The sequence below is a fragment of the Sceloporus occidentalis genome, unplaced genomic scaffold (assembly GCF_023333645.1).
Source record: "Sceloporus occidentalis isolate IW3139 unplaced genomic scaffold, rSceOcc1.0.p SCAF_1, whole genome shotgun sequence".
NCBI lineage: Eukaryota > Metazoa > Chordata > Lepidosauria > Squamata > Phrynosomatidae > Sceloporus > Sceloporus occidentalis.
Genome location: NW_028316981.1, coordinates 299,283,012 through 299,307,933, shown reverse-complemented (window position 1 = coordinate 299,307,933; position 24,922 = coordinate 299,283,012). Strand labels below are relative to the sequence as shown.

The window sequence follows — 24,922 nt, the reverse complement described above, 5'->3', positions numbered from 1 at the left end:
TTTAAAAGAATAAAAAATTAAATATTAAATTCATTTTAAAAAAACCCTGGACCTCTCCTTTCTCCTCTCACTGAGCCTTGCCCCACTCACGCCATCCTTCACTGTTTTAAAGGGATGCAGGTGAATGCCACAGTCTATTTCTGCCAAAAGGCAGATGTTGAGAAGCAGTGGTGGCACCCCCACTTCTCAACATTTGGCACACCCCCCCCCCAGTGATGCCCCTGCCCACTGTCATGTTACCAGAACTAGAAATAATACAGTATGACTCCTTATCTGTAGAAGTTCCTAGACTTTTTGTGTACATTCAGAACCTCAGATAACAGTGAACACTATTTTGTTTACCTGAAATGAACGTCTTGGGCTTCCAGCCCAAGCATACCATAGAATTGCACTGGAGGACCCAGAGGAGTATTCCCTCTAGGCATCTGTAGGTTCTGTAGCACAATTCTATGGTATGTTTGGGATGGATGTTGACCATAGAATCACACTCAAGGACCTACAGATGCGTGGAGAGAACTTTCTCTGGTTTTGGACAGAGGATAAGTGAAAATGCATATACTAGTTACACAGATATGGGGGTTGTACTGTAGTCATTTTGAAGTTTCAATCAGGCTGTGTATGGAGTGGGAGCATTTTTACCAGAAATAGCACAGCAAGGAAAGGGCAGAGTCTGAGCCTTTGCAACTAACACAGAGTTTTTCTTAACCCAAAGGAGTAGGAGTAGGAGTAGGAGTGGTCTTGCCGTTCCACACCTCCTGTCTGAAGCAGTATAATCCATTCCCATGTCTCAGGGGACCCACAAAAAGTGTAACTCTGCTGCATATGTTGTGGTGATCAATTTCTTTCTTTCTTTCTTTCTTTCTTTCTTTCTTTCTCTTATTGGCAACAACTGATCTTTCCCAGAGCTTCTTTCCCACATATTGTATCTCCCACATCCTTTCTATGTCTCCAAAGTTGCCTGCTCTGATACAAAGAGTATATGAATTGGTTAATTTTTCTAGGAGTGTTTGCAATACACTTTAGAGTCTAATGAATGCTTGCTTGCTTGCTTGCTTGCTTGCTTGCTTGCTTGCTTGCTTGCTTGCTTATTTATTTATTTATTTATTTATTTATTTGTATCCCGCTCTTTTCCCAGGACTGGGACTCAGAGCAGCTTCACAGTATTTAAAAATAAAAATAAAAATTGTACAATAAAATAAAAAGTACATTGAAAAGAATTTTTAAACTGGTCCAACATCGAACATCCCAGCCTGTTCTTATAGTAAATCCCTAAATGCCTGTGTGAACAGGTAGGTCTTCACCTGCCAGTGGAAGGCCATCAAGGAGGGAGCCATTCTGATCTCCCTGGGCAGGGAGTTCCAGAGTCTAGGGGCAGCCACTGAGAAGGCCCTCTCTCGTGTCCCCACCAACTGTATTTGTGATGATGTTGGGACAGAGAGGATCTTAGAGTCCGGGCCGGTTCATACCAACAGAAACGGTCTGCCAAATAGTGTGGACCTGAGCCATGTAGGGCTTTGTAGGTAATAACCAGGACCTTGAATTGTGCCTGGAAACAAACTGGTAGCCAATTAAGCTGTTTCAACAGGGGCATTGTATGGTTTCTGTAATCTGCCCGTTAATAGCCTGGCAGCAGCTCTTTGAATCAACTGAATTTTCCGAAAACTTTTCAAAGGCATGTAGAGCCCATTACAGTAGTCCAAACAGGATGTAACCAAGGCATGTACCACTGTGGCCAAATCTGGCTTCTCAAGGAACGGGCGCAGTTGGCGTACAAGTTTTAAATGTGCGAAAGCACTCCTGGTCACAGCAGAGACCTGGGCCTCCAGGTTCAAAGTTGAGTCCAAGAGTACCCCCAAACTGCGAACCTATGTCTTCAGGGGGAGTGAGACCCCATCTAACACAGGCTGGATCTCTATTCCCCGATCTGCCTTCCGACTGACCAGGAGCACCTCTGTCTTGTCTGGATTAAGTTTCAACTTGTTTGCCCTCATCCAGTCCATTACTGAAGACAGGCACTGGTTTAGGACCAGGACAGCCTCCTTGGATTGAGGTGGGAAGGAGTAGTAGAGTTGAGTGTCATCTGCATATTGATGACACCGCACCCCAAAACTCCAGACAACCTCTCCCAGCGGTTTCATGTATATGTTAAACAGCATAGGGGACAACACAGAACCTTGAGGGACCTCACAGGTGAATGGCCAGGGGGTCGAACAGGAGTCCCCCAGTATCACCTTCTGAGTTCACCCCTCCAGGAAGGAACGGAGCCACTGTAGAACAGTACCTCCAAGCCCTATTCCAGAGAGGCGGTCTAGAAGGATACCATGATTGATGGTATCAAAAGTCACTGAGAGGTCCAGGAGAACCAACAGGGACACACTCCTCCTGTCCAGTTCCCTGCATAGGTCATCCACCAAGGCGATCAAGGCTGTCTCTGCTCCATAGTCAGGTCTGAAACTAGATTGAAATGGATCTAGATAATCCGTTTCATCCAGAAATCGCTGGAGTTGGGAAGCCGCCACACGTTCCAGAACCTTGCCCAGAAATGGTAGGTTTGACACTGGCCGATAGTTTTTCATTCTTGCAATAAACTTGTCAGTAACTACATGTATCCATATTAATTTGCTACATTAATATCTGAATCAGATCAGTTACCTCTTTGAAGTGCAATTCTCAGAACTCCCTAGTTAGTATAGCCATTGGTTTAGATGAACACCAGTAGCCAAGCGGACTGGCCCACTGGTTTCCATGCATATTGGTTTAGAGGAAAGTTGGCCTAATCAACCATGCTTCTGTGTAAAAACAATTCAAAGTGTAATTGTGATCCATTGGCTTGCACTGATCTCACACTGAGAATCCCTATTCCTGGCTTTCATGTGTACCCAGGAAGTGTTGTTTGCTGCAAAACAGGAACATAGTCTAAACTGTGGGCCTGAGAACTTTTTCTTTTAAAAAATAAGAGTTTTCTGTTTAAGCATGCTACGTGTGTAATGCAGGACAAAATCTGATCTTCAAGAAGAGGTCTTTTCTATCACTGAGGGGCTGTGCACACTGGCCATAAAGGCCGGCCTGGGGGTGGAGCCAGTGTGTGGCATCCACATGATGCACATTGCGATTCTGCCCCCAGGACAGTGTGACACTGCATGCCACTTCACATGGCGCGTGGCATCACAGTGCTCCTCTGGCGCTGCGTCCACACAACACAGCACCAAAGGAATGCCTTAAAATTGCAGTGCCACGGCTTTTTCACCCTTTCTAGGGTGCAAAAAGGAGCCACTTTTTGCAGCTCTTTTTTGTGCCCTGGGACCATGACATGCGGTTGCTGCGGCCCCAATCTGGGGAACATGGAGGTGGCCACCTCCACCTTCAGGGGCGGTCTGCACAGCCCCTTAGTAACCAGGCTCTTGAAACTTGAGACTTTCTGTGTGCAAGCATGTTTTCTACCATTGCCCTACAAATCTCTCTCTTTAAAAAATTCTGAAAGAGCTCTCAATTCCTCCAGGCTTTGTGGCACACTTTATATATTTATACAAGAGTCTTTTCTACTACACATATAGCAAAAGGAATCTTCTTAGAGATAGTTTTGAACCCAGCTGAGTTTTACCCAAGTGGGTAAATGTGAAATATTGGAGAGCATGGTGTACCCTGTCGACTGGGGCAAGGGAGCATTTCTTTCTTCTCCCATTGCTTTCTGATAGTCCTATTTGCTTCATATGAACAAGGGTGAGACATTGTTTAAAAGCTAGAGTTGATGGCTTCAGATTATGAGAGGCTGCCAGATGACAAAAAAGAATACTAAATATCAAGCTTTCCATAATTACTAGAATAATTTGTTGTTGATGATGTGTGCCTTCAAGTCATTTCCAACATATGACAACCCTAAGGTGAACCTACCATGGGGTTTTATTGGCAAGTTTCTTCAGAATGGGTTTGTCATTGCCATCCTTTGAGGCTGAGAGAGTGTGATGTGCCCAAGGTCATCCAGTGGGTTTACATGGCCAAGATGGGATTCAAACTCTGGTCTCCAGAGTCATAGTCCAGTACTCAAACCACCATGCTGACTCTCATTTGTGAGAATAATACTTTTTTTTTTTTTTTGGACAATGTCATGTGGTGCCTTAAATTTGACACGGTTCATGGCTTCAAGCTGTGTCAGGCCCTAAACACAGGCCTGATACAAAAAAGAAGGGCTACTCTTACCGTTTACTCTTCCTGAGCTAATGGTATCTGTGATGGGTGGGATGTAGAGGGAAAAAATATTGGCAAGTGAGGTTGAGAAGTCTGAAATGTTCCATCACTTCCGCTACTATGGGTTGGTCAAACCTGGCTGCTTTTGAGGTCAATGATTTTCAAAGACGTTTATCCCAGTCCCTTCCCCCTTCCAAACTATCTTCCAGTCCCCCATCTTGACCTGTTCAAGGCTTGCCCAAGCCAGTTTGCTTCCTCAAGCAAAATGAATCCTTTCTCCAAACTGGATTGACAGCTAAATTTTATTTCAGCACAGGTGACAGGATGGCATCCTCCATTGCACCTGAGAGCAACAGGATGACTTAGGGCACAAAGCAGAGTGATATAGGAAACAGCCTCATACTGAAGCACAGGAAGATGTTGCCATCTATTCCACTATTGTCTACACTGACTGTTAGCAGTGGGTTTCCAGCCAGGATTCTTTCGTAGCAACTGGGGATGCTGAGGATCGAACCTATATGCCAGCATGTGCCCACTCACTGAGTGAAACCCCTTTTCCATTCCTGTCTTTCTTCACCTATCAATCCTGTTGGCCACTTCACTCTACCTAAGGATAGGGCCAGGCCTTGGCCTCTGCACACAAACCCACTGGCAATGATATGTTCCACAACACACTGCGCAGAGATCACTGCATATTTTCACGTAGCCATTGCCTACTGCCAGATCTACAGATTTGCAAGCAGCCTCTGCCCTACCATTAAGCAGAATGAGGCAGCAACCCAAGGAAGCAGATTTTTAGTGTCATGAAACGGCAGCAAATGCTTTTTTAAATGTATGATTATTATACATTTGCTGCCAGGAAATGGGACAAAGGTACTTCTAAGATCTTCCACCATAGACAGCTAAGACTTTATTAAGAGGCATGTTCATTGCTTCATCTCAGGCAACAAACTGTCATAGGTGTGCCAGCCTTGTTCATGAGACTGGAGACAGTAATTTCACACCAGTATTGAGTTCCTCCCTCTTGCAAAGCCAAGCTCAAGACCAGAGTAAAGTGTCAGTTCTTTCTGATCTCCCTTCTCTCAGTATCTCTTCTTTGGGATTAGTGGTTTGAGTTTTAGACTGACTCTGGAGACCAGAAACCTTGATTCCCAGCTCAAGCATGAAACCCACTGTGTGACCTTGGCAAGTCACACGCTCTCAGCCTTAAGGGAAGGCAATGGTAAACCTCCTCTGAACTAATCTTGCCAAGAAAACCCCATGATAGGTTGAACGTAGGGTCGACATAAGGTGGAAATGACTTGAAGTCACACAGGAACAACAACAAAGCTCCAAAGCTGCCCCGATGTCCCTTCATCACTTGGGGTAACTGTTGGCACATGTATTCCATTGTGCCATCTAGCACCGCCACCATTGCCATGGGTTGTTCCCTCTGAGGTCAAAAATGAAATTCTCAGCCTTGATCACTTGTCTGGGAGCCCCATTCTGACCTCAGATGGTGTGGTTCATGACAGCACCAGTGCCAGGCTGCACGGTGGAATGTGCATGTGTACTGAGGGCTCCAGAAGAACTGAAGCAAAAGGTAACTATTTTAAACTAGTATAAGAAGTATATACAGTGGGTTTGCTGATGAACTGACCAGACATAATCTGGACAGTTTGCACTAGAATTAAGATTGGGCCCTGGACTGATAACTGTGGGAACAGGGCAAGGACATTTTATTTGGCCCATGCAGAGAGGGCCAAAGATGCACAATGAATCCAGCCCAGCCATTAAGTAGGGTTCCTTTTCCTGAAGACATTCCACACTAGGGTGAACTGTAAGAGACACACTGATTCCTTCTGGATCCATTCCTTTATTTAATTGTGGTCCTTTTCCTTGGTCCCTACACCCTCACACTTCCCAATTTTAGAACCACCGCTTTATAATAATAATAATAAATCGTTTATTTATAGCCCGCCTTTCCTTGAGATCAAGGCGGGTTACAACATCTTGGTAACAACAAATGATAAATATAAACACTACAATATACAACAACTCAAACATTAAAAACACAAATTAAAAACCATACAAAAACTAGCCAAAGTGCAAGTGCAAAGGAGGGGGGAGAGGAAGCGTTACAACAACTGGGGGAAAGCTTGTTCGAAGAGAAAGGTTTTGAGTCTCTTCCTAAAAAGGTCGAGGGAGGGGGTCGAGCGGAGCTCTTCACGAAGCAAGTTCCATAACTGCGGGGCTGAGATTGAAAACGCCCTCTGTGCAGTCGCAGAGTGTTTTGAGGGTGGAACCATCAAAAGTTGCTTCCCGGCTGACCTGAGTGTGCGGGGCGGATTATATGGGGAGAGGCGGTCCTCCAAGTACCCTGGGCCCAAGCCATTTAGGGCTTTATAGGTTATAACCAACACCTTGTATTGCACCCGGAAGCGAATAGGCAGCCAATGTAGATCTTGAAGAACAGGTGTTATATGGCTGGTCCTGGAACATCCAGTGACCAGCCTGGCTGCCATGTTCTGCACTAATTGAAGCTTCCGGGTTTGGTACAAGGGTTGCCCCATGTAGAGCGCGTTACAGAAATCCAACCGAGAGGTTACCAGAGCATGTACCACTGTTTCAAGGTCCCCCCGGCCCAGGTAGGGTCGCAGCTGGCGTATCAACCGAAGCTGATAACAGGTACTCCTGACTGTCGCGTCCACCTGAGATGTAAGATGGAGCGACGAGTCCAGGAGCACCCCCAAGCTGCGAACAGAGTCCTTCAGGGGAAGCATGATCTCATTCAGGACAGGTGGACAAATCTCCATCCCTGGGCCTGGGGAACCTATCACGAGCACTTCCGTTTTCTCTGGATTCAGTCTGAGTCTGTTTTCCCTCATCCAGCCCATTACTGACTCCAGACAGGCATCTAGAGGAGAGATGTCATCCCTGGTCACTGCATCAGTCGGAGACACAGAGAAACATATTTGGGTGTCATCAGCGTACTGATAACACTGCGCCCCGTGTCTCCGGATGATCTCTCCCAGCGGTTTCATGTAAATGTTAAATAGCATGGGGGACAGAATGGCTCCTTGAGGGACACCAGATGTAAGGGCCCTCTTATCGGATCACATGTCCCCCAGCTGCACCATCTGGAATCTACCCGAGAGGTAGGAACGGAACCACTGGAGCACAGTGCCCCCAATTCCCAACATTCTCAGGCGTTCCAGAAGGATACCATGGTCAATGGTATCGAAAGCCGCTTTAGCTATTAATGATGCTTTAACATCACATTGTGCTGTTTTTCGAAGCATCCCGTAAATGTTGTATTTACCTTTTAAACCAAAGATGGAAGCCCTCTAAGCCCTCTAGATGTTGTTTAACTAGAGCTCCCATCGTCTCTTGCTACTGGCTATCCTGAGTAGGTTCCATGGGAATTGCACTCCAAAAACATCTGGAGGAACACACATTTCCTATGCTTGTTCATGCTTCCCATGTTCAGAGGCAGCATGCTAAGGTGGGAAACCTTTGTACTCTCACAGAAAACATTATCTTAGGGTCGCCTGGGTTCAAATCCTGGCTCAGGATCTCATTGGGTGAGCTTGGGCAAGTCATACTTTCTCAGCCTCAGAGGCTGGCAATGGCAATCCCCATTAGAATAAACTTGCCAAGAAAACTCCATGATAGGTTTGCCTTAGGGTTTCCATAAGTCAGAAATGACTTGCAGGCACACAGCAAGAACAACACTATTGTGGGCCACATGCCAGTGATGGGTGGAACTGGATGCAAATGGGTGGGCAGAGTTTGAAACTAGGCTGAGTGGTGCATGAAACTCTTGGGTCACAGGTTCCCCACCTCTGCCAACTACCAATGAATACTACCTGGTGGGATAGGGATTACTTATAGCATCAGACTGTCTACTGTTGAAAGCTGGATGCTACACCAGAGCTTGGAAAAGTCCCCTTTTTTGCTGCAGCTCCCAGAACCCAATGCCACCATAGATATTTTTCATAGTTCAAAAAAGTTAGTTCTCAAAGCTCGGGTAATGTGTATTTACATTACCAACTACCCAAGTCATTCAAAAGTAGTTCAGTGATTCAGATGAGCAGAAGTAAAAAGCATGCATCGATGTGATACTCGGGTTTTTGTAGCCATTTGCCATGTAATCGTGTCACTTCCGTGGCCAGACAACATTAACTGTTATTGGGTTATGTATTATTTGAAGCTTTCCCTATCATTTGACCTTTGCATTCTTCTCTTATTTATGGCTTGACTGTGTTGCTATTATTTTGAGCACTAATAAATATAAGAAATGTTTTTTTAAAAAAAGGAAATCAAATGGAATAATAGGAGAGTCACAAGGGGTTTAATCCAGCCTGAGCCACTGAGTCACTGGATGACCTTTGGGAAGTCATTTAACCTCTGTGAAACATAGTCTGTGCAGCTATGAAATTGAGATATTACTGGGGGCAGGGGGGTTGTGTCTATTTTCATGTTCCCTTGATTTCATCACCCATTTATGTAATAGCTGCTTCTTCCATTTCTGTAGGTTGCCCTGAATACAAAGTTTAATTCCAGTCCTGAAAAGCATGTTAATTCTGTTTTCTGCTAAGAGGAAACACAATTTAGCTTTGAATGCAATCACACTATTAAAGACATTATCAAAAGGAATCCTCATTATATTCAGAGTGCCTGCTCACTCTGGGTTTTGTATAAATGCCCCCCTAGACACTTCATTGCTGCCAAATAAGTGTAAATTGTAAAAAAGAAAGTTGCATTTAAGAGTCTATACATTTCCAAGTCCACGTCACAACCCAGCTGCTTCTAAATATAGCCCCGGTATGTCTTAAATTCCATAGGTCATTAACCTTTCACCCATAATCATCTTAGATGTGGGATTTAGCCGACCATTATGTAATTGATCATTAGTGAAATGATGTAGTGGAGATTTGAAATTACAATTGTTTTTGTAGCTGTACTAGTGCCTGGCTGCAATGCTTTTTATGAAATCTTTTTAATTTTGTTTTGCATCATCTGACACGTAGATTACTGATACCACTGGAAAATAAATATTTTGCAATAAACTTTATGAAAAAAGCAACTTGTTTATAGCCTCAAAACTACCTATTGCTTTTAGCAGATATGAAATCACCGGGAGAAGTAGGAAAATAAAAATGCTTGCAAATAGCATTTAGGTAAACAAATGACAGGTACCTCCATTATGGTGCAACTGCCATGAATCTTGGGGGCAAAGGGGATCAGTCTAAGCAATCTGTATAATATCAGAGGTAGGCTCATATAACGCTGAACATTAACGCCAGTTCTTTACAATGAACAAAACTTTATAACATTCATTAAGTTGACAGAAACTTAAGAACTATTTGTGTCATGCAGATGAAGACAAAATCTACCCACAAATATTCTGCTGAAAATATGTTCCAGGCACAGTTTGAAACACTAAGCACAAATATATTCATATTTTCTCTGCACTCATTATAGAGAAAGTAGCTGGGATATCCTTTCCTAAGAATCTGGCAGAAGAAAATGTAAATACCACAATGCAATTTTAATGGGGAAATCAATGGAGCTCCTCGAGAGTCAATAGCCTACAGATCGCTTCCACCCCCACATACTCCCTGTGGTTTTAGTCTCTTGTGAACCAAGACAGTCTGAATCAGTTATAGGTGGACAATATGGGGAAGTGTACTTACTTCTCCTCTATCACTTGCTTTTGGTACTCCTCATATTCTTCCCGGGTCATTCCGGCTGCAGCAGCTGGGTCGCTAGGAGCGGCTTCTTCTTTGCTTTCTTCACCCCCTCCACCAAGCCCCAAATTTTTCACCTGGTTGCTCAGCATACTTTTCATTAGGAAAGCCATTTTCTTCTTCTTCTTCTTCTTTACCTGCCAAAATGCCCTCTTCACCCACTGAACAACACACTCAGAAAGCAAGCCAAAACCAGAAGAAATACCACTATAAAAGAAAAGATGAAACTAGGCGGTAAATGGAATTTTCTGCAGTCCTGGAGAATCTTGTGAAGGGCACAGTGCTAGTGAAAATGGTATACCAAAAACAGTTTGTCAGCCATAATCTGGATTAAGGCAGTGAAGTCCTTAGTATCCAGAGGCAGATGGTTCAGATTACTCAGGGAAAAAAATCATTAGATGCAACTACCTACTTTTTATATTAATACCTTAAGCCAATTGTCATTTTTTTAAAAAAAAAGTCACAATAGATATTAAGAGAATGTTAAGGGGGTTTTCTTCATTTTGAGATGCACAGGCACAAACAAGGGAGTGGACACTGCTTGATGATTACGATGCACTGGTTAAATGGTAGGATCCATCTGATCACATGAATGTTGTGAAATGGGTCAGCAAATCATGTTGGCTAGACAGGAACCAAAGAGATTGCAGTGGGAATGATAGGATTCTTCATTAAATAAGAATCAATCTTTTTATCCATTAACGTAGTTATATCCCATTGGGCCCTGGATTTCAGTCTTCTCTGCTCTCTCATACTCTTCTCACATGGTTTGCAAATGCCCATTGGAAATTTATGGCAAATGCCACGAGATAATGTTGCCAGTTTCTATGTATGGATTTAAAAGCTGCACATTGAGGAACGTTGATAGGAACAAGCTGAACCCATTTGCAATGTGGTACAGGTGAAGAGTTCTGCAGATAACAGGGATCGCCAAAAAGATAAAGAAATGGGTCATAGAGCAAATCAAACCTGACAGCAGGGGTTAAACAATCAGGATCACAATTTTCCTTTCCAAGTAATTGTCAAGATCTTTCAGGAAGAGATAACAGTCCATCTGGAAACAGAAGAAAACTCTGCCCTATACCCAACTAGGATGGTGGGGAACGCTCACTGATCTGAGATGATCTCCTGCTATGCACTACCAATGTCCCTAAGATGAATGCCAAAGATAGGCAAAAGTGGACTTTAGGCAATGATGGCTGGCTGGTCAAAGGAGAAGGTTCCTGAAGTAGGATGTGTCTAGACACAGAACGCACTTGTGGGACTGAACAAACATCAAAAAGAACATACATTTCTAAATTATACAGATGCTAGCAATGTGGTACAGACTGAAAATATTTCAGAAAAATTGATCCAATCCACTATAAACCAGAGGAGGGATGAACACTATATATTTTCATTACTAATGAATATTATTAAGACAAATGAGACTTGATAGACAAATGAATAAGGATACAGGCAGTGTAGCATACACAGATCAGCGAGATTCTAGTTGAGAGTGACCACACCAAAGAGTCATGTGGAGACAGCAGAGTGCAAGGGCTCTGGACATAGTCTGTGTATCCCTTTCCTCACATATTCAGCCTCCTATTTTCTATCAGCAGCTCTAATAAACGATAGTAAGTTTGAAGCAAGCATAATAAGTATTTAAAGAGAATTCTAGCTTCCTTCCAGTGCTGTGATATGGACAAAGATAGTAAGCATATCAAAAACGCAAAAACAGGATGAGTGAAAAGGGGATTTAGGGTATGGCAAGCCAAACACAAATTGGCAATACCATGTGGCAGCCAAACAGGCTAATGCAAGTACAGGCACATCAACAGAAGTACGGCACTCAGGTGAAGAGAAATTGTGGTATCATGTCACAACTGGAGGACTGTGTCCAGTTCTGGGCCCAACAGCTTAAGAAGGCTAGCAACAAAGTGAAGCATATCCAGAAGAGGACAACAAAAATGTTGGAGGGGCTAGAAACAAAATTCTATGAGGGGCTAGGTAAGTTTCCACAACTGTAATGTGATATGACATTTTTAAAATATTTGATCAGTAGTCCCATATTGATAGAGGAAACTCACTTTTCATTGCTCTTGATTTCAAATTAGAAGAAAAAGCTGTGAGGCTAAAGAATAAGATAAACTTTCTTGATGGTAAGAAGTGTATCCTGGTTGTGGAGCAAACCACCACAGAAGGCAATAGATCTTCCTTTATTAACATGTTTTCAAGCAAATGCTAGATGTCAATCAGTGGTGAGTGGCAGCCTTTATCAGTGGGCTGATGAAACTATGGTACTCCAGGGATGTAGATATATAGATATGCATAGATATAGGATGGGGGACACCTGGTTTTACAAGACTACATGTGAAAGGGATCTAGGAATCTTAGATCACAAATTGAACATGAATCAACAGTGTGGTGCGGCAGCTAAAAAAGCCAATGCCATTTTAGGCTGCATCAATAGAAGTATAGTGTCTAGATCAAGGGAAATAATAGTACCACTCTATTCCTCTTTGGTCAGGCCTCACCTGGAATATTGTGTCCAGTTCTGGGCACCACAATTCAAAAAGGATGTTGAGAAACTGGAGTGTGTCCAAAGGACAGTGACCAAAATAGTGAAAGGTTTGGAAACCATGCCCTATAAGGAGCAACTTAGGGAGATAAGTATGTTTAGCTTGGAGAAGAGATGGTTAAGAAGTGATATGATAGCCCTGTTTAAGTATTTGAAGGGGTGTCATACTGAGGCTGGAGCAAGTTTGTTTTCTGCTGTTCCAGAGAATAGGACCTGGAGCAATGGATTTAAACTCAAGGAAAAGAGATTCCACCTCAGCATTAGGAAGAACTGTTCCTGACAGTAAGAGCTGTTTGACAGTGGAACACACTCCTTGGGAGTGTGATAGTCTCCTTCTTTGGAAGCTTTTAAACAGAGGCTGGATGGCCACCTGTCAGGGTGCTTTGATTGTGAGTTCCTGCATGGCAGGGGGTTGGACTGGATGGCCCTAGTGGTCTCTTCTAACTCCAATTCTATGATTTTAGTTTTTATTCCAAGATTCCAAAGTGCTGAAGCCCATTCTAAATAGGTTCAATAACACTGAGAGCTACTTTCGATCTAACTAAAATGTGGCATGGCTTCCCTACTTTATTGACATGGAAACTGATCACAATATAATCAGGCAAATTAATAATTTAATGACAAACTCTCTTCCGATACTGATTCGCGGAATGCGCAACCTCGTATGAAAACAGTGAATGTTGTCTAGGGTGGTTGGAAGGAAGAATTGGCTAAAGTCTCTTCTTCTCCCAAACATCTCAGAAATAGTGGGTGTACAGACCTCCCTACTGTCATCAATCATTACTCAGATCACTCACAGAAATTCCTTGGGAGGAGTGTGATCCATCAGGGCCAAAAATGTTGTGCATTAAGGTACAGAATGGTGGATGTTTATTAGTCTTGCTCTTCCAGTAAAGAAATAATCTAATGTGCTAAGGTTCCTTCTAAACTGGGACCCCCTTATTTGGGTTAAGACAGACGCAGGTTAATGCTGTTAACTCATAGCCTGATACAAGAGCTTACGTTCTTTTCCTTGTGGATGTTGGCAGTTGCTTGTCACCACTAGCTCTGGACTCATGGGCATCAGAAAGAGGTTGATAATGGGAAACATTATGGCAAAAAGGCAGATTATGAAGAAGTAAGGTTCGATAATTCAGAAGAAATGCAAGAGAATGGGAGAAAAAGACATGTAAACTAAAAATGGACAATAAATGCAATCAAGTCTTGAAGGCACGTGAAAGCTGTTCCATAACCACATAAGTGACTAAGTTTATACCAAAGCTCCTAGCATTGAAAGCACCAATCTGCACATCTTTAAGTGGGTGGATATGCATGATTTGAGTGAAATTTAATATGTGACTAATAGGAAGGTTTTGTAGCATATCTACATACCTTAGAATCTCCTTGGGGTGGGGAGATTTTGTTCTAACATGCTGTTTGTGGGATATCAACAGAAAATGTCCTAACATTATTGGGTACAGCTTTAATAACCATTCCACTTATTTCCGTGTGAATGGGTCTCTGCACTGGGCCACAACTTCACTGAACATATGGGTAGAGTCATTCTTGGCTAATCCTTTAATGCACTTTGGTACCTTTCTAATTAAAGCACACCCTACTCCTTAAAAAAAATAGTACAGGATGTTCTGTAATCCAAACTTATCACTTGTTCATCAGCAGACATGAACTTTCTTTTTGACATCAGATAGTATCTTAGACTAAAATGCTCCCCAAATAATTTTGCTTTGCTTTCTGTTACAAACCTACCGAACTAGATGTTAGTAAATTTCTTAAAGGAAAAAAAGTGGCCTAACAAGCAAAGGGACAGATTGTTACCATGTTGTGAGATATCAATGGTTACAGAGCTGTATTCATTACACACCTCTTGTAGAAACTCTTGAATACTCTCCTTGAGGAAAATAATAATTACTGTACTACTCTTTTTGAAAACAAGGGGAATAACTTGACAATTGGAAGTGCCCTATCTGATATAGCTGCTTAACTGACCAAGGGTTAACATAGTTTAGGATCCTCTGATTTGTATTTTAACATGCTCTTAAATCAGGAAATGTATATATGAGAAAATGATACAAGGGCTCTTCCAGCCCTTCCCACCTGCAATAAATCTTTGCTAAATTACAAATGTCAACAATATTTGCTAAAAATATGCATTTATTCCAGTACCTTTCTGGTTTTGAGACATCTTGTTTTTAGCATACAAGAGCTGACAATACAGTTCTCTGCATCAGCATTTCCACAAAATGACAAGTGGATTTCATCTGCAAAAGGTGGCCTGTACATATGTAAAAGAGAATTTTGCATCTTTGCTATTCCTATCAGTGTTACCATATGTAACAATGGTTTAATACAACCACTTTGATATCACTTGCTTTTTATGTCATTAACAAATTAACATCTGCTGCAATTAAGTGCTATTACAAATAGTCTTTTGGAGAGTAAGGCTACACCCAAGATCTAGGAATGAGTCCCACTTGTGCTGGGACTTCTTGACAGTATTTAAAATGTAAATGTGAAATGTTTAAATTTGAACATTATGACTACGATATAGGACAAAGGACTTTACATACCTATTTCAAGTGGGACTAAACTGGCTTAGGCACAAATATGCCATGTAGGTGTGTAGATGTGCAGACATGGAACGGATTAGACAGGAAATCCCTGTGTTTTCTCACACAAGGTGACAGATAAATCTGCTGGGAAGAACACTACCTTTTGAGAGAAGCCTATTTTGAATTTCCTCCCCTACCACTAAAGACCAAGGCTTAAATGTTGCAGTCTTTCAGAAAAGTATTATTGTAGCATTAATCCGTCCATAAGATGTTTTGAAGCCTGGTTTTAGCCCACTGGAACACAAGATACAATATTGGTTGCTTCAATATTTTAATTTTAAAATTGAATGCATCACATCTGGGAAAACTGACATGGTGAAAACAAAATAGAAATATGATCTAAGCAGGGATCCACATTTCCCAAACTATACTCTCTAAAGGGAGATGAGGCAATAGAATCAGTTCTTCTGGAATTAAAAGCACCAAAAAAATCTCTTTCCACAGTCAAAGTGGTATCATTTTTGGTGCTGGTGCGAGGAAGCCACAGACCAACGTTCAACATTAACAATCACTTGAGCAGCAGATCATTCTTACAACTCTCTCTCTCTCTCATATATGTGTGTGTGTGTGTGTGTGTGTGTGTGTGTGTGTATATATATATATATATATATGCACACATTCAGTTTTCAAAGGCACCTGTAAAAAAAATCTTGCTGGTGTGGAACTGAGTGGGCTAACTGCCCTTTTCTTTGATTTTGGTCGGTTAAAATGCTGCTGTTAACTTGCTCCTATTTGTGAATTATGAATGATTAATTTAAAGCAGCAGGTTCTTCTCTCAGATGTACATAAAGCTTGACGAGAGACTAATACTACCAATGACATGGCTGGGGTTGATGGAAATATATATGAAAGCCAGATTTCTACTGCATAGATTTCTTTTGTTCCTCAAAGTTTTCAGGGACAATGACTTCAACATATGTAATACTGATTGTGGTAGAAGAGTCATTCCCAAACTGTGGATCCCCCAGATACTCTTGGATCACAAACTGGACTACAACCTCCAGAATGCCTTACCACTGGCCCTGCTGATGGGGGCTTCTCGGAGTGGATAAGGTTGGGAACCTGTAGACTACAGTTGCCTTTTGTTAAACATCCAACTTAGAGCAGTTCCAATCACATATGAATCCAATTTAAGGATACTGGATGCTTTACTCATGTACATTAAAAATAATTCCTGAGGGTAGTACAAGTGACAAGCCAGAGACAAGGTGGAACTAATTAGTATATTCTGATTGAGAACTTTACTAAGAATGTTTACATGACAAAGGTTGGTAGCCAAAATACTTGTAGGTTTTTTTTTTAATACAACACTGATTTAGTAAATATGAAAGGATCAGCAGTGGGAGGTTTTGTAAGAATGCTGTCAAGAGTGTTCATGCAGTGTCCCTGGGTTAATGTACAGAACGCTCTGGAGATGGCTGTGTCACTCAGAAGGATTCATTGCAACATCTGTATGGTTTATAACAATGTCCAGTTGGGTTTTGTTTTTTTAAAAAGACCACCTTCACATTGTGTGCTCTAGCCAAGTAAATTCTGAATTCATGCAAGCTAAGATCTCTTCTCTGAAGAGAGATTCAAGAACACCTTTGCAAAAGTATGGTCAGCATCAGAAGTACAAAGAACTATTATCAAAACATGCTGGAAAGGACTACAATTTCCTGTAGATTTCTTCCCTCTGAAAGAGAAAATCCCATTGAGGACTGATTGTTCCAGGGACTTCTTCTCAATTAAATACCTCTGCTGGTAACTGCTGCTTCTGCACATTTGGCGATTGGGGGAGGAGAGGAAGGCAGACCTACACCACCATACTTCTGCTTGGCTGACATTTCCCACAGCATCAGCCAAAATTTTGCAACATCTTTCCCTAAAACAGAAGGGCAATGTAGTTTTCAGATACTGCCAATCAGTTATGTAACAAGTATATTACAGCAAATCTTCCTGATTCCTGACCGCACCCTTCAAAAACCAGACAGTGTAATAAATTAGTGTGGACAAGGCCTCAGTCACGGAAGAGTATCAGGGCAGTAGAGTAAGGGCCACCATTCCAGCTTGTTTGGGAAGCTCAAGGACAGAGTCAGGACGTGCCTCATTTTTGCCATTATTTCCATTGTTAATTTTAGATTTTCATCCTGGATTCAGTGTACTCAGTAAAAATTCAGAATTTAAAATATTGAAGCATTTCCAACACTAAAGTTTCCCTCCTTCACAGCTCATGTGATGCTCTGCATATGCCTACTGAATGCAAACTGGTCATCAAAAGAACTTCTTGGCTGCTGCTTCCTGCTGAGACCTGCACATACACAAACAGAGGGAAATCAGTTAGCTAAACAGAATGTATTATTACTGTTTATACTTGACTATAAGTATTTTACTAATGCTCAGGAGCTGAAGATTATAGTGCTGACGTGTACTAAGAGCAAAGGTTGATATTCCAGGTCATGTAAAATTATCTGTTTTGGAATGTAAACAATTTGGAAATGGCTCCTAACTTATAATTCTAACACAAATAAAAGGAAGTACTGCATAAGTAGTTTGAGGACAGTGAAACAAAACATAGATAATGGTTTGATTGATAGGTACTATGAGAGATAGAGACATATGTTAGGTGTAATATTTGAATATCTAATGAATATACAGGGGTGTAAATGTTTAATTCAGTGTAACCAATGGAATGAGATTTCTAGTTTTCTTTGTTAAAAATACTATAAAAATTGGGTTCGTTTTGAATTTGGGGTCCCAGTAATTTGGATGAAATTCCTACTGGGAACAGCTGCAGCTAAAAATAAAAATGTTTCCTTTTCAATCAAGCTCCTGGCCTCCCTGCTGATTTCTGGTTAAAATTCTGGTTTTAAAATAATCTATAATCAATAATCTATAATCTATAACAGGCACGTTCTGAGGCCAACATGGTGGATTTTGACATAATCTGTGAATAATCGAGGGTACTCTCTGTCCCAGCCTCAGTAGCTGTTTAAATATCTCTGGCTATGAGAGAAGAGTGAGGTGTCTGGCAGCAACCTCCATCAGCACACGTGCGCATGCAGTGACTCGGGGAAACAAGCACTCATTCTCTCTCTATCCTTTGCCCCAGTAGTGTTTAAATATCTCTGGCTACGAGGGAAGGGTGGGCACTTCTTTTAGGAGCTTTATAAAACAGTATTACCATATTGACCCATATACAAGTCGACCCAGGATTTTGGAGTTAATTTTGGGGCATAAATTTCTCGAATTATAGTCAAGTATATACAGTAAATGCATTTCTTAGCTGCCTTTCAAAATGTCAGTCTTCACACGTGGCTTAAATACAGAGTACACCATTTCACATCAATAAAAAATTCATAAAACCATAATTTTTAATACTGACTTAAACCAGTAGCAAAAACAGAATCTGTAATAACCGTCTTCAACTGGATGCTGAACAAAGTTTTCTTTAAAACAACCAGGTGTGTCTCTTGAAAAAGAGCACTTAAAATCAGGGAGCGCCACAGAGAGGGCTCTGTCTTTAGTAACTGCCTAACTTAATGGCAAGCAAACAAATAGACTCTTTGAATGTAATGTTAATCCAAGGCAGTGGTTCCCAAACTTTAGTCTTCCAGGTGTTTTGGACTTCTATTCCCAGAAGCTCTAGACACTAACCATCAGGAATCGGGGGAGCTGGAGTCCAAAACATCTGAAAAACCAAAGCTGTGAACCACTGATCAGGGGAAAGTTCATAACCTAACTTTAAATGACGTAGCTATGTTTACATATTGCTTTACAGGTCAAAACTTGCACTTGGTCTAGAAATGCACTGGCAAATGGCTCAGCTGGTACAGAATTGATGATTCCAACAAGGACTTGTGTGAATGTGTTCTGTGTCAATGATTTTTCCCAAAGTGTCTTCAATTTCTGTCACTGAACTGTTTCCAAACTGTCTTCCATTTAACAATGGTTGTACAAAGCAGTACAAAAATGGGATAGAGGTTTTGCATACTAACATAAATAAGCATTTAAACACACACACACACACACAGAGAGAGAGAGAGAGAGAGAGAGAGAGAGAGAGAGAGAGAGAGAGAGAGAACCTATATATAGAAATGTCTAGTGCAAGAGCAGGCAACTGTGGAAGGAGAGGGGGACACTTCTGGGAGACCCTGGAGGGCTATACCCCCTGCTGCACATGCTTCTTCTCTCTCACACAAAAACGAACTCCTGTCCTCTAGGGAACAAAGGAAGCTTTTCACCATTTTGAGGGGCCTCCCTGAGCCATTTTATGCCAAGGAGTAGCCACCATTTTTACAAGAGCAAGTGAGCAGAAGTCACAACCTGTTCAGTTCTTGTTTCAAAAAAGGTCTCTCTTGGGCCTGAATTGGACTGGAGTGGGCCCAAAATGTGGTGGAAATGCTCCCACATTTCCTAGAGGGCATTGTGGGGCAAAATCAAAATCTCAAAAATTTTGCTTGCTCCCAAGAGAGGTGTGGAGCCTCCAAACATGTTGGAAATGTCTTCCACGCCCCTAGAAGGCTTTTTGAGCAAAATGATTTGTTTCTCCCTTACCTTGAGAGCCTTGTGGGCTACAAAAACAACCCTGGGAGCTATATATCGTGCAGTACATGGGCCATATTTTGCCCACCCTAGTGCACTGGTACAGGACCAGTAATATACTGTAGTAAAGCAGACATGAGGATCTTTTTGTGTGTATCTGAGATGAAAACTCGTGCTTTAATATATGTGGTGTGCCAAGAAACCATTGTTTCTATTCAATGCACTGCTAATGGACTGCAGATATATCCTAATCCAGCTGCCCTTTCCAATCATCCTTTAAATCCCTCCCCCCCCCTCCTTTTTTTGTTCAAGCATGCTGGCAGTCTGAGGAAAGAATATTCAGAAAGGTTGCAATGTTCTGTAACTGTTTTTTCTATTAAAATTACTTTTCTAATGTCAGATTTGTCTCAGAATCTGCCAGGGTCTCTCTTCCTTCGATACTGCTGCCACATAGAAAGTGTCTCCTTTTTAATGAATATTTGAAGATTAGGCTACATAGTATGGCCCTAGTCTAAGCATCTTCTACTAGAACTAAGACTAGACCCAGTCTCTTTACAGGAGACAAATAAACAACTGCAGCATAATCTGATGCAACTGAATTGATTACATATCTCCAGGTGATGAATACCAGCACTTAAGTTCTCAAAATTATTTCACTCACTCTTTGAACAAAGAGACTGGTTTCAGAACAGTCACTAGGTTTGTATTCTTCAGGGAAAACTAAATGTTGCTTTATAGCTGCACATGACTGCCTGATGACAACTTTGGAAGGAGGACTTTTGTTGGAAAAGGTTGGTGCTTACATCTTTCTCTGACAACCATTTTCGTTCTAAAACTGATATCTCAACTTGCTCTCCATCTTAATCTTGAAAACAACAGTTAGGGGCATGGCAGACCTTATACAGTCCTCTCTCTTTTAAAGGTGCCCTTGGAAAATTGATGCTTTCCCAAGCTGGCACCCTCCAAATGTATTGGACTTCATACCCCATCATATCTTACCACTGCCATGTTAGTTAGCAGTAATGAGAATTGTAGTCCAGAAGCTCTTTAGTTCTGGGGAAAGATGGTTTATATTTTCTCTTTCCTGCTATTTCTGTCCACCTTGACTACTCCAAATCAGATCTCAGGGAGTCCAAGGTTCACCTTGTAGCCAAACTGGCCTTCTGCAGTAGTGATTGTTAAGCTATCCAATATGAGAGATCTAAAGTTTTTACCCCCAATATGGCAAGAACTGGTATCATATTTGCATCCATTGGCTTCCACTGTTTCTTTCTTTCCTGAAAACTAGAGATTAGCAATACATGGCCCAAGGACTGGCAATGGTCCACTGACCATCAATTTGAGTAGCTCTGTTCTAAGGAACTCCAAGTAATGTGAAAAAAGCACAATTACATTATTTGATTATTGTTTGCATCTCTATGGCGGGATACAGATCGCCCTCTTTTGTTGTGCGAGGGAGCCGCAGTGGACAAACCGCACGGTTCCCTCACGCAACAAAAAGAAGCTGCAAAAAGCAGCTTCTTTCTGCGGCGCCATTATGATGCCGCAAGGTGCCAATGGTGCACTTGCGGCATCATGAAGGCGCCAAGACGTGCAGACGCTAGGCGTCCTTCACATCAAAATGGCAGCGCCCATGTGTATAGGGCGCCGCCATTTTTACGCCCCCGTCACGTACAAGGGGCGTTGCACGTGACGGGGTGCCTCATAGCGCCCAGTTAAATCGGGCCTATGCTGCCTTTCCTTCAAGGAACACAAGGCAATGTATAAGACCCTGCTGGGTGGATAGTAGAAACAGGTTTTGGCTGGCTACCAGGGTATAACTTAAGAACCAATTGCACCAGCAGGAAAAAAAAAACCCTTTGAATATATACTGGTAAGCCTTTGGCAGATGACATCACTTATTGCAGAATGGTCATTGTGGTTTTTTCTTCTTCTTCACTTGTGTATTCTTAAATGATGTCTTAAATTTGTTATGCTTTTCTCTATTATGCTTTATTTTTATTCAATTTGATTTTGAGCCACCTTGATTCCCATTCTTGGGAGAAAGAAAGGATATTAACTGAACAAATGAATTAATGACTAATGACAGGGTGAATCAGTCTTCCTCCAGTGACTGGAAAAGCCTACCATTATTTCAACTGGTATAATCCAGAGACAATTTATGATGCACCACAACTACTGATGCCTGCTTCTGAAGCACTGATTCACACTTGTGAGCTACTAAATCAAATCTACTCTGCCACACTACAACCATTTGCAAAATACTTTCAAAACAGTTGCTTACCTATACATGATGTAACCAATGAATAATAACGTTTGGACTGCTACAAATATGAAGAAATGTGTTGTAGATAAACAAGATGGAAACTGTGGCAGCTCTGGACATTTAGGTTTTTCATTTGATGGCTAGAAAACAAGATGGCAGTAATGAATTTTCAGCAGGAATAAACTCAGTAAATATTTCTTTCAAAGGACATATTTGAAAACTCAGCATGTATTTCTTTGTTTCCATATAAGAAAAATACAACTAATATTTAATCTGATTAAATTTCAGAGTGAAATACATGAAGAAACACAGAAGACAACAAGCCCTAGCAAAAGGCAAAGTCAGCACACCAACACAACACAGATTCTCAGTTTTGCAAGGACCCTTGACACAACATTAGGGACTGCATGTTGCCCTCTAAAAGCAAAACCAATAGTGTTCTGAATCCATTATCTGCCCACCTTGCAGCATACAGACATGTCTATACCAACTCTTTCCCTGCAGATGGTTTTTAGAAAAGACCTTACATATTATCATGCCAGATATGGGGAGACTGCAGGGTCACAGAATCTGCCTTCCACAGAATTTCTGGTACATCCAGATAGCATCCATACAAAGCTTTCTGATGTTATCTGGGAGCATGGATAAGGAAGGGAATGGGAAAAGTTTGCAATCAAACTGGGGGGTATTTAACATTCTCAGCCAAAGAACACTCATGCCTCTGCAAACAACAAACCTTGGGATCCAAGGATGCAAACATGAGCAGTTAAAGTAGAATGATAGTGCTATAGTGTGAAAGCATTCCAGGAGGGGTGAGATGGCTGCTTGAAGTCAGCAGCAGCAAATTCCTCACTGTTGTTGCTCAACTACTAGCTATTTCCCTTTATGGGAAGACAGAGCTGCATATGTTACACATGCCATTAACATATCTTGTTGTTAAGTACTGAGGTAGGATCCAAATCTATTCCTCTAAGCTTCGGCACAATGAACTGTGGGGGCAGAGGGAGGAGCCATTTGGGCCCGTACAGACCGGCCAAAATAAAGCTGGTTCGGGTCACTTTGGATATATGCTGTTTAAATGATGCATGCGTCCTAAGAGGCCAGAAGTCATCCAAAGCCATGTTCCAGTCCTAAAGACTGGACCACAGCTTTGGCACAGCTTCTGGCCTCTTAGGCATCATTTAAACAGCATACTTTCAAAGAAACCTGAAGCAGCTTTATTTTGGCCTGTCTCTACGGGCTCATTTGACTTCTCTTCTGTCTCCGGTACCAAAATGTGTTGGAACAGCCCTGCTTTAAGGTGACTTATGGAATCACAACCCATGGAACCAATGAGCTGAACTATTTGAACATTAGATTCATATTACAGTACCAGATTTCTTTGGACTAGATGTTCGATATCCCTCTTTACTACATGAAGATGCTCCTTGATGTCATTGAAGTGCTGGGTTGTTTCATAAACTCCACCAGCTGACCCAGCATGTTGAATACCACTGACTAGCCTCAGAGCTTCTCCCACGGAATTTCTGGGGGGGGGGGGGGGGGGGAGAAAAGAAAAACCAGTTTTCAGCACCAACAACTCTTGGTTGTTACAAGCCAAGACTCGCCATCTTTTATTTACTTTTAAAGTGAAGTTAAAGGGTTCTGAAGCCTTTCCAAGATTGGAAAACTAACACAATAAAAAAGCCTTCCACTGGCTCTGTTTGTATCCCATATCTAAGAAGACCAATGGGTTTAAAGAAAGATGAGGAGAGACCGAGGGAAAGGGCTCTGGCTGGAGTATAACAAGCACCATGCCTGAATGCCTTTAAGCTTCTCAGTTGCTCATCCCCACCTTTCAGTAAATCTAGTGAATTGCTCAGAAAAGCTGTTAAGAGCATGACTGTTGATTTAGAGCAGGAATAAATAATTTGTGGCTCTCTAGATGCTATATTTCAAATCGCATCAGCTCTAGCTAACATAGAGGCTCAACAGACCAGCACTTTGTGCCAGCCAATGAGTGGAGTTAGGGTGCAGTGTCCGCATGTTGCGTGCCATCACCTTGCCATCAGGGCGCCATTTTGGCACACGTCAGCCCACACAGGGTACGCCATGATGATGCCTCTCTGGTGCTGCATCCACATGATGAAGCACCGAAGGGGCATCATAAAGCTGCTCTGCCATGGCTATGGCGTTCCTTGGAGGGTGGAAGCTCCTTTTTGCGCTCTCCGGAGGCCGGATCGGGGCCATGGCATGAGGTTGCTGCAGCCCTGATCCGGCCAGTAAAGGGGCGGCTGCAGACCACCCCAAAGGGATGGTCTGTATAGTCCCATAGTCAATTGTGAGGTAGATGAAGTACTGAAGAACCATAATTTGACATCCTTAACTAAGATTTAAAAAGACTTAAGAGACCCTTTTGCCCATGAGATGATTCACAGGATACCAGAATATGCCTCTGTAAACTGGCTGCAGGACATCACATACGGAAGAATTCTCTCTTGGACCTATCCTGCTTGCAGTTTTCTGACAGGTAATTGGTTGGCCTTGTGTAGACAGCATGATGAACTAGACAGGCCTTTGGTCAGATGGGGTGGGTTTCTTCTTATATCTTAAGGGGTCATCAGTGGTCACAATCAAGCGTTCAGTACTCTCTCATTCAAAGCAACCCAATTAAAAAGTACAATCTACCAAAATCTCCTGTGCTATGATCACTGAGTGTGGAAAACTGATCCAAGACCTGTCCCAAATCAAGGCACAGTGGAATAAGAACCCAGGCCTGACCAGTAGCCAACTGCTTCTCTATAGTACACTATTCCCCAACATATCTGAAAGAGGAGGCTATAGTAGGGAAGAGTGTTCCAACAGGATCCATCTTACTTTCAGGACAATGCCTATTAAAAAAAAAAACAATACACTTTCCTGGGATCCAGTCAAAATCTAATAAATCTGTCCACATCACTCAATTTGATTTGTCAAATTATTTCAGTTCTCTCAAGGCAATCTACTTTTCCTCTACTCAGAAGTAAGTCCCTGTATAGGACTGGAGCCTTAATCCCTCTAGGCA

The 24,922-nt window shown here is 42.0% G+C and overlaps 2 protein-coding genes across 4 annotated transcripts in view; both read right to left on the bottom strand.

Moving 5' to 3' along the window:
- Positions 1–10,516, bottom strand: part of CPLX4 (complexin 4) — a 42,355-nt gene extending 31,839 nt beyond the window's left edge. The window contains exon 1 of the mRNA XM_089496968.1: positions 9,864–10,516. Within this exon, the coding sequence (XP_089353094.1) occupies positions 9,864–10,030 (167 nt within the window). The 5' untranslated portion in view covers positions 10,031–10,516. The remainder of the gene's footprint in view (positions 1–9,863) is intronic.
- A 4,827-nt stretch (positions 10,517–15,343) lies between these two features.
- LMAN1 (lectin, mannose binding 1) overlaps positions 15,344–24,922 on the bottom strand; it is a 29,590-nt gene continuing 20,011 nt past the window's right edge. For 2 of the 3 annotated variants that reach the window (XM_089496954.1, XM_089496955.1), the window contains 3 exons: positions 23,252–23,405; positions 21,898–22,019; positions 15,344–17,379 (listed from right to left, as the gene is read on the bottom strand). In XM_089496954.1, coding sequence (XP_089353080.1) covers positions 17,343–17,379; positions 21,898–22,019; positions 23,252–23,405 — 313 coding nt within the window. In that variant the 3' untranslated portion in view covers positions 15,344–17,342. The remainder of the gene's footprint in view (positions 17,380–21,897; positions 22,020–23,251; positions 23,406–24,922) is intronic. The other variant, XM_089496959.1, reaches the window with a different exon arrangement.